The following is a 16848-nucleotide window of genomic DNA, read 5'->3' as shown; positions in this document are numbered from 1 at the left end:
GCCCGATGTCTCGATCTTTAAAGGGCCAAGCGCGGGAAACCCGACTCTGAAGCGAATTGATGACATCACATAGAAACCCTATATAAAGCAAGGTCCTGCCCCCAGGACCTTGCCTTGGGATTCGGGTCGACACCTCGGTATATTAGTTTGCCTGTTCCTTGAATCTGATCCTTGTTCCAGGCGTCTCCTTGTTCCAGCATCTCCAGTGTTCCTGTGTCCTTACTCAGGTAGTACCTTCTCGGACTGATCTCTGGTACTGACCTCGGCCTGCCTGACTACTCTCTTCATCTGCTGCCTGGAACTGACCACTGCCTGCCTGACCACTCTTTGTCTGCTGCCTGGAACTGACCCTCGCTTGCCTTGACTAAGCTCGGACTGACCTTGGTATTGACCCCTGCTTTGGTTGACCACTTCTGGATGGATACTCTGGCTTTGACCCTTGTGCTTCACTCAGACACTCTCTTCTGGCCTACCGTGACTACCAGACCAACCTGCTTGGATTCAACCTGCGGCCTTCACCAGACTAGACTAGGTTCTCCGGGTGAGACACTGCCTGTCTCACCCGGAGAACCTTCCTGAACTGTTACCTCCCTGAGGTCTCCGGAGCTTCCAGTTCGGGTCTGGTCCATCCCTTCAGCATCAGCCGTGCACCCTTGCTCGTGGTGGGCACACCCCTCCGCTACTTCTCTGGGAGACCATCTGAAGCCCACCTAAATCCAGGCAGTCCGGGCACCCAAGGGCTCAATCTGCAGAAACCCTGGACTGTTATTGGCGAAGCTCCAGCTAGCCTCTGTCTCCTTGTGTGCTCCGCCTCCTGGTGGTAGGTGCTCTCTTGTTCCGACCAGAGGGCAGTACCAATCCTGCACCAGGCCAAGGGTCCACCTCCAGCGCAACAAGTTGCCAAGGCCATGGACTCTGTGGCGTTTCCTGCCTTGCAGGCCATCCCTGGTCTGGTCACTCATGTTCGAGAGTAACAATGGATCATGGAAGCGTTGGCTTCCTCCATGGAAAAGCTGCATTCTCAATTGGAGGAATCTGCCATGTCCAACCCAGGGGCTCTTGCCCATACCTTGCACTCACGGGCACCGCTGACCCGCCCAGCTCCACCTCTTTTCAATGGGGATCCTTGCCTGTTAGGAACGTGGACCATTGAGTCGGCTGAGACAGATGGTGATGCTCTGTGGGAACCCACAGTGGACCTTGCAGCCTGGAGGTGGCACTGAAGAGATGGCCCTGGAAGGCTTCACCCTCGGAAGCCCGCAGTCCCCCCGGGAGGAGCCCGTGAGGACCCGAACCGCTGGGCCTTAGGCGAGATCCTCTGTGACCGAGAAGTAGAAGAGATAGGCCAGGGAAGCAGCCGGCACCAGGAGGTCGATGTAGACTTCACCCTTGGAAGACCGCGGTCCCCCCGGGAGAAGCCCCGTGAGGACCCGAGCCGCTGGGACGGGAGCAAAGAACCGGATACCTGTAGATGAAGAGAAGCCAGAAGCCGAAGTCCAGCAAGGAATGGAAGCTGAAGCCAGTGGACGAGCCAAGGTTGGAAGCCAGGAGTCAGAAGCTGAAGACAAAGTAAAGGACAGAAGCAGAATCTGAAGTCCAGGGACAAAAGCCGGAGTCGAAAACCAGAAGTCAGAAGCCGAAGACCAGATCAGGGATCCGAAGCAGCAACTAGCAACTCTAAACAGAGTGAACCTCGTTGCAAGGCAAGGTAAGAGCCTAGCTGCAGGGTTAAGTATCCCTGCAGCGTTTGATGTCATCTAGAGGCAGTCCTGTGGTTTTCTGCGCTGGCTGCTTTAAATTCTGAGCCCCTGTGCGCACGCGCCTAGGGGGCAGGGCCAGACGTGGCAGATCGCTGGTGTCTCCCTCAAGGAGGGAGCGCCGCAGCCAAGGCCAGGACAGGCCTCGTCAGCATTCTAGAGGCCTGGGCCGGCCTTGAAGTAAGTGGAGATCCCGGGGCCATAACATTGCCTCTATCGAGGCTTCATAAATCAATGTAATATGCATTTCTCACTGCAATCCTCGCTTTTCCCCGATGAAGCAACTAAAATCACGTGCATCCTCTTGCGTCTTGAGGGGAATGCCCTGGCATGGGCTTCCCCGCTCTGGGAGCATTCCGATGCAATCCTTCGCCAACTCCCGCAGTTCACCTCCGTCTTCCGATGCACCTTCATGGACCCAGGCCGACAGGAGGTCGCTGGCCACCACCTACTCCACCTCCATCAAGGCTCACACTTGCTCGCTGAATATACAGTCGAGTTTAGAACTCTAGCAACTGAGTTGGGTTGGCAAGAGGACTGCCTGCGGGCACTCTCCCTCGAGGGACTGTCTCCTGCACTTAAGGATGAACTAGCCGCCCACGAGATCCCCCTATCTCTGGAAGACCTGATCTCCCTGGTCGGTAGAATTGACTGCTGCCTTCGACAACAGCATCAGGAGGTAAGAGTCCTTTGACCTCCTGCCCTACGGTCACCCCGTTCGGCGAGTCCCTGGTTGAAGGCCTTACCAGCAGCCCCTCAACCTCCTAAGGAGCCAATGCAGATCAACCACGGCAGCCTGACTCCAGAGGAACGTCTCTGATGAAGAAAATCTGGTCTCTGCTTGTATTGTGGTAGTTCCGGACACCTTCTCCAGATTTGTCCTGTGCGTCCAGGAAAACCCCAAAGCCTGAACCCGGCAGGGGTCCTGAGCTTGGGCACTACAGTTTCTGGCCCTCAACTGTTGCTGCCTATCTCCCTCCTTAGGGAGTCACGTTCATTCGCCACCACCGCCCTTGTGGACTCTGGGGCGAGTGGAAATTTCATTATGGAAGAGATCGTCACACTCTTTCAGATACCAGTCCAACCATTGGAGGTACCACTATGTATCGCCTCAATTCAAGGTGAACCACTCCCTGATCATATCAATCACCATACTTTGGCTTTTCGCCTCATTGTTGGGACCCTTCATGACGAGGAGATCTCGCTCCTGATCTTGAAATGATCAACACACCCCGTAGTCCTTGGACTTCCTTGGCTCCAGTAACTGGCAATCCCTGCAACTCATCCAGTGGGGCTCTCGATGTCAAACCCACTGTTTACAGCAAGTGTCACCATCTGTGACAGTCCTAAACTCCACAACCCTTCCCGGGTTACCTGCTCCATACTTGGAATTTAAAGACGTGTTCTCCAAACAAAACACAGATATCCTGCCTCTGGAAGTTCAACTGCCCCATAGAACTCCTATCTGGAACCATGCCTCCCAAGGGCAGAACCTATCCTCTTTCACTCCTAGAAACCAAGCGATGTCAGCATATATCAATGAAAATTTGGCCAAAGGGTTCATAAGACTCTCTACTTCCCCAGCAGGCGCCAGGTTCTTCTTTGTAAAGAAAAAGGATGGCAGTCTAAGACCATGCATAGACTACAGAGGTTTGAACACAGTAACCTGTAAGGACAGATACCCTCTGCCATGTATCAGTGAACTGTTCGACTGCCTGCAGAGCGCACAAATCTTTACTAAACTAGATCTATGTGAGGCATGTAACCTAGTACGGATTCAACCGGAATACATCTGGAAAAACGTCTTCAACACAAGAGATGGACACTATAAGTACATAGTGATGCCCTTCGGGATTTGCAACACCCCTGCAGTCTTCCAGCGGCTAATAAACGAGATTTTCCGGGACCCTTTGTACTCATGCGACATAGTGTATCTGGACGATATATTAATCTTCTCCAAAAATCTGAAGTCTCATTGTTCCCACGTTCAAACAGTCCTCCAGCGTCTCAGAGACCACCATCTCTATGCTAGATTGGAGAAGTGCATTTTTGAGCAACCCAGTCTCTCTTTCCTGGGCTACATCATCTCCAGCCATGGATTCACCATGGATCCCGACAAACTCCAGGGTATTCGAGACTGGCCTCATCCAGTGGGCCTCCGAGCCCTACAAAGATTCCTTGGATTCACAAATTACTATCGAAACTTTATCGCCAATTACTCCACACTGGCCGCTCCACTCACCTCTATGACAAAGAAGAGATGTGATCTCCGTGTGTGGAGCCCCAAGGCCCAATCAGCATTCCATGCCTTGAAAGAGGCCTTCTGCACGGGCCTGTATTTACGTCACCCTGATCCCAACCGCCCCTTCATAGTCAAAGTCAATGCATCCGCCATTGGAGCAGGAACGGTCTTGAGTCAGTACTCCATCAAGGGAACCCTAGTTCCATGTTCCTTTTATTCATATAAATTTTCCGCTACAGAATAAAATTATACCATAGGGAACTGCAAACTCCTAGCAGTGAAACTTGCCCTCCAAGAATGGCGTCCCTGGCTTGAAGGGACGCAACAGATTCACGATATTTACAGACCATAAAAACCTGGAACACCTAAAAGAGGCCCAGGAAATACTGTAATCTGGGTCATCATAGACCACTTCTCAAAAATGGCCCACTTTGTTCCCTTACCCGGACTCCCATAGGCTCCAGAGCTAGCTTGACTCTTCTTAACCTATTTATTTCATTTACATGGACTACCACAAGAAATCGTCTCCAATCATGGCCCTCAATTTGCTTCTAAATATTGGAGGTCTCTGTAAAAAGTTCAATATTACGTTAAACTTAACGTCAGCCTATGTTCTGCAAGCAAATGGCCAGGCTGAGAGGACTAATCGCTCTTTGAAAACCTTCCTGTGATCATATGTCAACGACCAGCAAGATAACTGGGCTGACCTTCTGCCATGGGCAGAACTATCCCATGATATCCATATCGCCTCTGTCACAGAGGTTTCACCCTTCGCTGTGGTCTTTGGCCATCAACCTCGCCTACCCCTACCGATTCCACTCAGTGTACCCTCACCTGCAGCCCAATCTACAGCACAAACCATACAATGGTTCTGGAACCAAGTAAGGGAGCGGCTCTGCCAAACAGCTGACCGGGCCAAACGCTTCACAGATGCTCATCGTCAGACTGCACCTCTGTTCCTGCCTGGACAGAAAGTCTGACTTAGTACTAAGCACATCCAGCTATGATTGCCTTCCCAACGGCCAGCTCCCAAATTTATTGGTCCATTTCCCGTCCTTCGACGCATAGGAGCAGCCACCTACCAGCTAAAACTTCCAGCTTCCATGGGAATTCACAACACGATTCACGTGTCGCTACACAAACCATTGGTCTTATCCTGGCCTTCCCAAAGGCCTCCTCCACCAACACAACATTCAGTGGAACCTAAGAACACCTTACAAGTCAAAGAAGTCCTGATTGTCAGACGCCGTCGAGGCCACTGGGAGTACCTCCTGTTGTGGGAGGGCTTTGGCCCAGAAGAGAACTCTTGGGAGCCCTCTCATCATATTCTTGACAAAAAATCTGCTCCTGGACTTCCACCGAGATCACCCAGAAAAACCCAGTCTGGGGAGGCCTAGAAGGGGGGGGGGGGGGTACTGTTGCTCGTCCGGCCGCATGGGTACCGCGACTGGACCTGTTCACCTAGCGCTGCCCTCAACTAGCTCCAGTCTCACCGCTGCTGCCAGCTCCAGCCGACCCCATCACTCACCACGGCCCTCTCTTCGGCTTCCTCCATGCCGCAGGCCTCGCAGTGGAGCTCCCATTGTCTTCCCATTGTCTTCAGCCACTTCGTCCCCACCCCATGCATGCGCACGGCCGACGTCTCGATCTTTAAAGGGCCAAGCGCGGGAAACCCGACTCGGATACGAATTGATGACATCACACAGAAGCCCTATATAAAGCGAGGTCCTGCCCCTCCAGGACCTCGCCTTGGCAATCGGGTCGACACCTTGGTGAACTAGTTTGCCTGTTCCTTATATCTGATCCTTGTTCCAGTGTCTCCAGTGTTCCTGTGTCCTTACTCAGGTAGTACCTTCTCGGACTGATCTCTGATACTGACCTTGGCCTGCCTGACCACTCTCTTCGTCTGCTGCCTGGAACTGACCCTCGCGTGCCTTGACACGCTCGGACTGACCTTGGTATTGACCCCTGCTTTAGCTGACCACTTCTGGACGGATACTCTGGCTTTGACCCTTGCTCTTCACTCAGATACTCTTCTGGCCTACCGTGACTACCAGACCAACCTGCTTGGATTCAACCCGCGGCCTTCACCAGACTAGACCCGCAGGCACTGCCTATCTCGCCCGGAGAACCTTCCTGAACTGTTACCTCCCTGAGGTCTCTGGAGCTTCCAGTTCGGGTCTGGTCCATCCCTTCAGCATCAGCTGCGCACCCTTGCTCGTGGTGGGCACACCCCTCCGCTACCTCTCCGGGAGACCATCTGATGCCCACCTAAGTCCAGGCGGTCTGGGTACCCAAGGGCTCAACCTGCGGAAACCCCCGGACTGTTATTGGCAAAGCTCTAGCTAGCCTCTGTCTCCTCATGTGCTCCGCCTCCTTGTGGCAGGCGCTCTCTGGGTCCAACCAGAGGGCCGTACCAATCCTGCACCAGGCCAATGGTCCATCTCCAGTGCAATACTATCTGTTTTGCATGTGTGACTGAAGCGAGTTATTCTATTAGTGTGTAGTTTCTAAGTAGGGATCTACAGCAGTTTGACTTGTTCTGTTTGCCTAATAGGAGATGTATTACTATTTTAGACTTGGTGTAATATTTGTAGTATTAACCTTTTTATGTAGGGTTGTTGCTGTTTGAGTGCTCGCAATTATAGTGCTATTTTTATATAGAAATTCTTTTTTCACGTGGCTCTCTGAGGGTCATACCTATGCACAAGATGTATTACAGTAGGCCTAATACCATATAGGTTCCAAGCATCTCTTGCATTTTTGCAGGGTTTTCTGGTTGGCACCACAGCAGTGCGTGTACATATACATATTATAAGTGATATTTTTAGCTCAGAAGACTGTGCTTTGAATGCTCTTTTTCATATAAATCTATTGTTATATATTAGAGATGTGCTTCGTGTTTTGCTACCGGGTCGTTTTTTGACTCGGATACTTCATGGTAAAGTTCGGTTTTCCCCGTTTAGTTTTTTTGAAAAAAAAAAAAAAACTAAACGGGGAAAACCGAAACCGGGCCAAAAAACAACGCGGGAAAACAAAGCTAAAAAAAAACCCCCACCCCACGCATTTAAATTAATTTTAGTACATTACATACACCCCCCCCCCATCCCGATCCCTCCCCCTCCCCAAGACTTACCAACATCCCTGGTGGTCCAGCGGGGTCCCCCCCAGGTGCCATTTGACCCTCCGTGGTGTGCCCAGTGTGCTAGTGCTAGCCATGCTCAAAATGGTGCCGAATAGCCTCTGAACTACTATGTCACAGGGGCTACCGGCGCCATTGGTCAGCCCCTGTCACATGGTAGGAGAACCGACCAATGGCGCCGAAAGCCCCTGTGACATAGTATGGGCAAAGGCTATCGGCGCCATTTTGATTATTGGCAGCCGACGACATCGCTCCCGGACCCCCGCTGGACCCCCAGGGATTATTGGCAAGCTTTTTGGCCAGCTTGGGGGGGCCTCCTGACCCCCCAAGGCTTGCCAATAATCCCTGGGGGTCCGGCGGGGGTCTGGGAGCGATGTCGTCGTCGGCTGCCAATAATCAAAATGGCGCCGATAGCCTTTGCCCATACTATGTCACAGGGGCTTTCGGCGCCATTGGTCGGTTCTCCTACCATGTGACAGGGGCTGACCAATGGCGCCGGTAGCCCCTGTGACATAGTAGTTCAGAGGCTATTCGGCACCATTTTGAGCATGGCTAGCAGGCACTAGCACACTGGGCACACCACGGAGGGTCAAATGGCACCCAGGGGGACCCCGCTGGACCACCAGGGATGTTGGTAAGTCTTGGGGAGGGGGAGGGATCGGGATGGGGGAGGGGGTGTTATTATATTTAATGTTTGGGGTGGTTTTTAATTAAAAAAAAAAAAAAAGTGCCCCTCTCCCCACACAAACCGGAAAAACGAAGTTTCCCCGAAGTTCGGGGAAAATCCTTTTCGGGTTTCGGGGTCCCCGAACCAGGACGAATTAGGCAATTTCTTTGTAATTGCCTAATTCGTGATAAACGATTGCACATCTCTATTATATATACACATTTTTAATTGTGTGAGGGTGTGTCGGGGTGGGGGTGCAAGGTTGAACATTTTCCTAGGGCCTCTAATAGCCTTGCACTGGACATGAGCATTCCTGTATAAACATTTAACAGAGCTCCCAACTTGTGGTGTCATGTGTTGTGTAATACTTGAGAGCACAGTTTTTCACTTGACCTTAGGTGCCAAATTGCCTGGTTATGGCTCTGATAATGGGAGCCCCAGTAAATAATGCCTGCCACAGGTAAGTAAATAGACACTTTAATGAGGTAGTGCTGATTTTCGCTGCTAATTGGATAACTCCTTTTCAGCCACCACCCAGCCACCAAGTCAGATCCTGTCAATAATTACTTGATATTAAGAAGTCTCGTTTAGAGAGTTTCAGTGTTTTCAAATGGGAAGAATATTTTTCCGCACAGCAAAGGAAAAGCTATGGTTCATTATTTTATCCCTTTTGGGTATTTTGAGTGTATGTGCAGCATCGGTAAGCAGAAAGTGACTCCAAAGGAAGAACTGAATTAAACAGGGATTAAAAAAAAAAAAAAAATGAACACTGCCAGCTCAGGCTGGATTTTTAAACACAGCTCAATGACGAAAAAAAAAAGCAAAACGTGCGTGTATACATTGTGTACATTTCAAAAGTTTCCAGAAGAGTAAGCCTGTGTTTGTAATTTTGTGTTGTAACACCACTGTGCTATTTCATTTCAATCTTTGGTCCTTGCACCTGTGCTTTAAACCTTTTGCAAATATAATGAACGTAAATGTGAGACAATGTGAAATCAGGCCTTATTAATCATCCCTAGGCATTTTTTTAAATTTTAGTTAATTAAGACGGGCATCCTTTAAGTGCAGTAGCAAAGCTGCAGGATGGTGTACACTTCATACCTCATCGATGTGCCCAACAGCTCCATAGATCTTTGCTATCTGTCCAATAAGGCTTGGGAAGAGCTCTCCAATGTCCTTCAGTGCAGGAAGAGAACTGATCAGCGCCAGTGGTTCGTAGTCCGATATTTCCATAAGGATATTTAAGATGACGTCATTATGGTTAGGGTCTCTTAAATGACCAGTTAGGAAAGGTATAGAGTTCTTTAATACCTTTTGGGGGAAAAAAGAAAGTGGAATGAACCAATATTTTCTAGGTTTAAAATGGACAAAGAGTAGCACAAAAGAATGAAAAAAAAAAATTACCAATTTTGTTTATTACCCAGAGTGTATTTGTAACAGAAAGGACAAGCGTCATTAACCATCTCATCAGCTGATAATCAAAGCATTATTTGTTCCATGGTTTATGCCACTAACACTCACGGAAATAACCACCTCCGTGGCTGGTCTATGATAATAATAAGCTCTGTAACATTGTGAGACAGATGGCTCTTGCTTACCAGGGACAAACCAAGTGTCAGCTGTGACTTTGTCCAGCTTTTTGTAGGGAAAGCAGAACTACAATAACCAGGTAAATCTGGAGTCACATTTGCATAGTATGGCTGTGGCAGGAAATCTAAGAGGATATGTAAGTCAAAGGGAAATCACACCTTAAACATTTGTTGCTTAACATGCATGTCAAAACTTTGAGCATCTGCTTCAACGCAGATTTACATTCCAAAATTCCGTACTCTTTTACTAACCAGGGTGGATGGAGGGCACTTCTTGTCGCACAATTATCTCGCTGGATGAACAACATTCCTGTTAGGCTTGTAACAGAAAAATCACTAATAAAAAGGAAATGCCTCCCCTAGAGAAAACTGAGAGCCTCAAGATATATCTTTTTTATTCAAGGTCCAATCTGCCACAGATCTTTGCTTTTATAATGCTTGATCTGTCCATCCAGTCTAGGACTTTGCTCTTCAAAAAATACTCTGTTTTATGGCACATGTAAAAAAATGTCAATGCTTTACACATCAGTATTTCAGAAAAAAGGTAGGGGTAATCAATCAACAAGAATTTTAACCAGCTTGATCAGAATTCACTGCTTAATCACCTAACATTCACTTTCACCTAAGTCAAGAGTATTTACATTTCATGATGTGGCATGACCATCATGCCAAAGGAAAACAAACTAGAATGTGTATTCAGTGGCAGATTTAGGATTTTGCACCTCCTTCCTCCCCCCTTTCCAGTCAAGGGTCAACAGAGCAGATGGTCTATGGCACAGCCTTCTTTGCTCTGCTCTCTCTGCTCCAGGCTCACCTCCTCCTCTCATGTCCCTGAATGACAGGAAGAGGGGGGGTCTGGATTAGGAGGCAGTGCAGCTTTCCTTTGCTTCCTGCTCTCCTCCTGTTCCCTGCACTGTACAGGACCAGAGAGGTTGGAATAGGGAGCAGAGAAGCTTCTTTTTACTCTGCTCCTTCCAGCCTCACTCCACAATTCCTGTTCTCTGCACTGAGGGGGGCTGGAGCAGGAAGCAGAAGGCTGTTCTCTGCTGAGTAAGATTCAGCCCAGCTGGGTGGCACAAAATCTTCAGCTGGCCTGCTGCCCCTCCCCCAGCACAGACCTAACATGCCTATTGGGAAATCCAGGCCTGTTTGTATTAATTAATTATCAATGGTTTGCAGAATCTCCATAAGTGTTGAGAGTCAAATTCTACTTGTACCAATAGGAGCAGAGCACCAGTATATTGAAATCTGTTACATGATTCTGTTAAAACAATGCTGTACTTTGTGTATCACTTAATTATTAGCACCGAGGAGCTGGAAAACTGCAGAGGACAGACAGCAAGCAGAAAACGTGGTAATGTAATCAGTAATGGGCACATATATTTCTCTATGTTAGCATGCCGTACTGGATGCCATAGATTTTATTCAACTTGCAAGCTATAAACACAGAGGTCCATATTCATAAGAATTTAGCTGTATAATTCGGAAGTTATCCAGCTAAATTAATATTTGGGTACTTATCCAGTTATATTCTAATCAGATAACATTTTATCTGGCTAAAATGTGTCTACATAAATCAAGGGGGGTACAACTGAGAGGAGCTGAGTTAGCTGTATAAGTTATCCAGCTAACTCCAATATTCACAGTAAGCCGGCAGATGTATTCAGCCCATACATCTGTCCTAAAGTTAGCCAGATAAACTTATCTTAAAGTTAGCCGGATAAGTTTATCTGGCTAACTTGCCAAGCCGCACAATTGTTGAATATGGATCTCATGCTGGCTATATCGTGGGGTTTTCAATATCGTGGGGTTTTCCTATCGTTTGGGGGGAGCCCCCGATTTCTGACGATTTTGAAAATATCAACGATATTTTCAATCGTCCGAAGCCCTATTCACATCCCTAGTCACTACTATGAGCAACCTGCTGGGCAGACTGGATGCATCATTACTATGTTACTATAACCAATGTGTACATTTTCAATGTGCCTTCTATTACGAATGCGTTTTTGTTTAAAATAAAATGTCCTGTTTTGTTTCATTTCATTTCATTTTCAAACAAGCTTCCACCACTCCACTACACCAAAACATGCCCAGTACATTACCCCCAACATTTTAAAATTAAAGCCCCTCCAACCTATCTTACCCTCATCCATGATATCCATAAATAGACAGGTATGATCCCCAGATGCTCCTGCCCTGCTGGGATGGTATTTAAAAATGGTGCTGGATTGCCTTGAGGCTGGCACTATTTTAAAATATTGATCCAATGGGGCAGGTACTCCTGGGGATCGCTCCCGCTCATCTGGACTTATGGATCCCACAGATGGCAGTTAGATGAGTTGGGAGGGGTGGGGTAAGGGAGGTTTCAGATTTTCAATTTTGGAGCTCCAGCACTGGGCTTTTATTTATTTATTTATTTATTTATTTATTTATTTAACAGGGAGACACCGGGTCCTGTGTGTGGTTTTTTTTTTTGTTTGTTTTGCTTCAAATAAAGAAAATGAAATAAAATAGAGCATAAATGAAACAAAAAACAACTAAAATTCCCCAAAATCAAACAAATTAAACTGCACGTCTCAGCCGTGCACCATGCAGTACATTTTATTAAGCATTACAGTCACCAAGAAGTGCAGTCCTAGGTGTGGGAGGAGGTAGAATATGGTGGAGTGTAATACAAATGATGACATTTTCTTTACTTTGTATCATATGCCCTACTTGGACGCTTTGTGTGTGACCAATTCACACTTGTATGTTTTGCCAGTGATCTTACAGCCAAGTAGTTCCTGCTTTGTGTGGCTCTCTAGATTGCTACAAGCTTTCAGAAAGCAGTAAGGGAATGGCTGTGGTCCCCAGTGCATTTGCATTTGAGAGTTTCAGTCCCTGCCCTAACCCCCCTCCCCTCACCCTGAGAATACTGGCCCCCCCCCCCCAACTATGGGTTAAAATACACGTTCAGAGGCACTATGCGCCCACTTTTCCCTGTCCAGAGGGCGAGCAATTTTCAGACCGCCGATTTGCCTGGCTAAAACAGTTTTTACCTGCGGAAATGTATTTATATATACCTCACGCCTTTCCATTGAAAGCTCAAGATGAGTTACAGTCAGGTACAGTAGATATTTTCCCTGTCCCCATTGAGCTCACATTCTAAGAGATATACTTACTGCTTTGAATGCAAATGCATTGCAAATCTATGCAAAGTGGCTCATTATTGTCATGGAGCTGGAGCAGTCGGAAAATGGTGCACCTATCTAGAGCAAAGCAGGAACCGGCCTACAACCAGAGTTTTCAGCCTGAAATGTCACCTCCCTTTTGGGTTTTCGCGGCCGGAAGGATTTAACAGGAGATGCACTCTGACGGCAAGTAGGGAGGATCCCCACAATGGCAGAATTGCAGTGCAGGAAAAAAAGCAAACTCAGGACAAAGAGTGCACCACAATACACAGGCAGGCAAACACAAGAACCCAAACCAAAGGGCCACAAACCAGGGCCTTGACAGAGTACAAGAAGAAACGAAACAGAACAGAACCAGAAGACCTGAACTTAAGGCCAATGCATGACTAAACAAGAACAAAATACAAGACAAGAGCAGAAGCACACAAGACACAAGGCGGCCACAAATCTGGGCCAATGCCAGGCTAGGAGCACAAATGGAGTACAAGGCTTGAATGGAGTAACAGAGGCCGTGACAAGGAACACAGAAGCTGAGGTGCAATACTCCATGTGAGGCAGGTTTCTAAACTGTAGCAGGACAGGAACATGGCTGCCAGCAGGATCTGCAAGCCATAGGGGTTTGGAGGCCTGAGCAGGGAACATGGAGCACTGAGGGCCCTGCTGGTGGAAGAGAGAGCACTGCTTACAGATCCTCACAATCACAAGTAAATTTTAGGGTAATAAAATAATGCAGCATGTCTGAAAATTCACAAGCCACGTTATTCTCTTGAAAGCTGTAACTCAGGAGTTATAACTTAACTTTTCCCAGGAGCATCAGAATGCTGATGTTTATCCCAATGCTCCCAGTCAGTTTCTTACAAGGCATAACTTGTATTGCGGCTGACCGGTGACATTTTGGTTTCAGAAGGCACCAGGCTCAGAGCCCTGGGGGCACTCTTGGCCCTACTGGAACACCAAGACTGTAAAGGTATGCCTGGGGGTGGGCTAGGGTGGGTCAGAAAGTCAGAGGGGGATGGGGTGGTTTTAAGGCAAGGAACAGGAATTTAGAACAGGGTCTTTCATAGCAAAGAGGCAGGGTTGTGAAGGGGGGACACGACATTCAGCACGTGAATTAAACATTTTTTTCTTTTTACATTAGGGCTGCTTCTAGAGACAGTGGAGTTTGGGATGGGGGTGTGTGTGTCTCACATGACCCCTGGGGTGTTGTTTTAAAACACTGTGAAGGGTCGATCGGACCACTATGGTTTTTTAATAAGATGAGGTTCCGGGTGAAGAGACTACCATTGTGTGGCATTTGGGACCAACTAACTCATGGCATTTTTCCCTGTGGTATTTCACCGCCGATGGAAAGTACCACATGGCTTCCTAAGCTCTGGCACAGAGTACCGCAGCTTAGGAAATGATGCCCTAAGTTTGTACCTGAGGCAACAGAGGGTGAAGTGACTTGTCCAAGGTCACTAGGAGCATCAGTAGGATTTGCTTTCAAAATAGCCCTTCCTAGACTTTACTGTCCAAAATGACTGAGTAAAGCATAGCAAAAGGTCCTTTCACTCTGGGAAACTTTGCGCCATCTTATGTTTATCTCACATTTGAAGTGCCTTATTTAGGGAAGCCTGTATATATATATATATATTTTAAGTGTTCAGTGCCTCTCATTGTATCTGGTTACTGTTCAAATGGAGTCATCAGATATCTATTTGTGGCAGGCTGGCCCTGGGCCTTCTTTTCATTTCATGGTAATGCGGCATTTTGCAAGCATCAGACTCGGACCCAGCAGTTTGGAGTCGTTATTTCCCATATTGACTTGAGTTACTCAAGCCTCTGGTGAAATCTCTTTAGTAGCCTGGACTAAAATTTTGTGACTTCTATCCAAAACTATTTAAATACATAAACAATATCGTTGTTGGGGGGACTGGATGGATCAGTGAACCAACATTGATCCAGTCTCTTCTAGGCTGCTGGTTTAAGTCCATCTCAACGGAATAGTTTCCAAAAGTCATTCTAATATGGCAAGCTTTTGGAAATACGTATGACATGAGCTGGTGGTTTTGTGTTGATTTCCCAGCAGACACATGTGAACATCACTCAAAGAAACAACTGCCAAAGAAACTGGCTAGCTGGCATCATATTCTGAAAGGAAGCCAATGATGGAAAGGGTGTGGATGCAGAACGACTTTGTCACCCTAAGATGTGGATCTGTTTCTGGAACATCGCGTAGGTCACACTGGGTGAAGCAGCGCCGCACAAGCTACATCACATTTTGTGAAAAGCAGTTGGTTTTAGTTGCAGTGTGTTAATATTGTACCTTTCATAAGCATGGGAGGACTTCAAACATTTGATCTTTGTTCAGAAACAAATAGTATTCCCTGTAGCTGAATTTCTACACTGCAAAACCAGACTTTTACCTGAGGTTGTTTTCTCTTTGTAACTGCCTGAACGAGCCTTAAAAGGTGGTGCTGCTCTGCTTGATCCAGGTGGGACATCTGTGCCACCAGCTCTGTCAGATGGTTGTTAATTGGCTGTGGCCGTTGTTCGTACACAGAGGGTAACACCCGGAGCAGCATGGCATTGCCTACGGAAGAAAGTGAGAATGAGAGCAACAGGACTAGCAGAAGCTTTCTCTCTGTCACACATAAGCAGCTGCACCATAAAATGCATATTATAATTGTATTAAAAACCACACTGTCAGCGTGTGCCTCTCCAGAAAGTTATTCAGCAGGTCAGAATTGTTTTTGAAAACAGCTCATGTTAAATAAAGCAGTACACAACTTATGTAAGGCTTCTTAAGGAGCTGACTGATTGAAACAATATGGGAATGGCCAGATGCATTTGATCTAAATTATTTTCTGTATTTACACCAGTGCAAAGTCTAATTGCATGAAGAAACTGAAAAGGCAGATACTGTTTACTACAGGTCAAAAAGCACAGTGAAACCGTGTTGTTAGACGTGAAACAGGAGACAGCATCTAGAGCCTGTGTTGCATGAAGAACTCATGTTCCAGAATTTTGATCCAAACAATGGCTGAACAGATGTGAAAACATGACATTTTCAGAAGTGACAGGATTTGAAGGTCTAATCCGGATTCAGATGCTTGTGATACTATGAAAAACAAAAAGAAATAATCAACTGTTCTCTCTTTTATCCTTTTTTAGGATAATCTTTTTTTTTTTTTTTTTGAAAGTATGGATTTTACAATAGCATCCACTGACACAACAACAAAATGAACAGGAAGTCACAGAGGGAACAATTTGAATAATTATCCATTTTGATGCAAAAGTTGAGGCTACTCTTACACTTCTGATTTTGCACCAGGTCTTATAAGTAACACAGTAACCTAGTAATGATAGCAGAAAAAGAACAAATGGACCATCCAGTCTGCCCAGCAAGTTTGTTACGGTAGTAACCATCGCTCCGTGCAGGTTACCTCCATGTGTCTGTTAAGGGTAGTAACCACTGCTCCATGCAGGTTATCTCCATGTGTCTGAATATAGTAGTAACCACCGCTCCGTGCAGGTCACCTCCATGTGTCTGAATACGGTAGTAACCATTGCTCCGTGTAGGTTACCTCCATGTATCTGAATACAGTAGTAACCATCACTCTGTGCAGGTTACCCCTATATGTATGTTATGGGACAGACAGCAGCCTGCTTGACCATGGAGAAACATATGCACATACTTTTACTCACTCAGAACCAAGACATTCCATGCATTCCAGGAAGAAGAGTTAGGGCAGTGCAGTATATTCAAAACTACAAGTGCTGTTTTTGCTGGAAAAAGTACCTCCAGACGGTGCTGAGATAGAAAAGTTCTCTCAGTTCCTGTTTTTTTCTATGCATTTTCAGACCTTCCCACACATCACCAAATGCACAAGTCTCCTCGGCCTTCTTTCTTCCATTAGTGTGAAAGAACTCTATTGTCACTCGTTCAAGTTTTTTGTTTTTAGTATTTCTATTGCTTTCATTTTACTTTTAGTTTTTTTCTTTTTCTTCATTTTTTTCGCAAGTCTCAAAAAAGAAAAAAGTTTATGATTTTTGTTTGGTAATTCTTTTCAAAATCGAGTTTGATTTAGCTTCTGTCCTCATGAAAATAGAAGACAGAAAACCAGGTTTCAAATGATACCACTAATACTCATTCAAAATTACTTGATCTAATCAGCATTACTTATGTGCTCAGTGTCTTGGCCCTTCCCAAAATGTTCCTAGCTGCACAGCCTGTGCGCTGATGTCCCCAAGGACAGAAGATTAAGGAACTACATATTGAGACTTTTTGGATTCTCACCA

General features: G+C 46.7%; 1 protein-coding gene across 14 annotated transcripts in view; it reads right to left on the bottom strand.

Annotated features, from left to right (window-relative positions):
- The window catches only part of VEPH1 (ventricular zone expressed PH domain containing 1), a 371196-nt gene that overhangs the window by 248880 nt on the left and 105468 nt on the right, over positions 1–16848 (bottom strand). For 13 of the 14 annotated variants that reach the window (XR_003858578.1, XR_003858581.1, XR_003858577.1 and 10 more), the window contains 2 exons: positions 14973–15139; positions 8910–9119 (listed from right to left, as the gene is read on the bottom strand). Coding sequence is in view for 8 of the 14 variants with exons in the window: in XM_029615395.1 (XP_029471255.1) it covers positions 8910–9119; positions 14973–15139 (377 nt within the window). In the remaining 6 variants the exon portion in view is untranslated. The other variant, XM_029615403.1, reaches the window with a different exon arrangement.

The sequence above is a fragment of the Rhinatrema bivittatum genome, chromosome 9 (assembly GCF_901001135.1).
Source record: "Rhinatrema bivittatum chromosome 9, aRhiBiv1.1, whole genome shotgun sequence".
Taxonomy (NCBI): domain Eukaryota; kingdom Metazoa; phylum Chordata; class Amphibia; order Gymnophiona; family Rhinatrematidae; genus Rhinatrema; species Rhinatrema bivittatum.
Note: the sequence above shows the minus strand (reverse complement) of the source record. Positions and strands in the feature narration are given on the sequence as shown.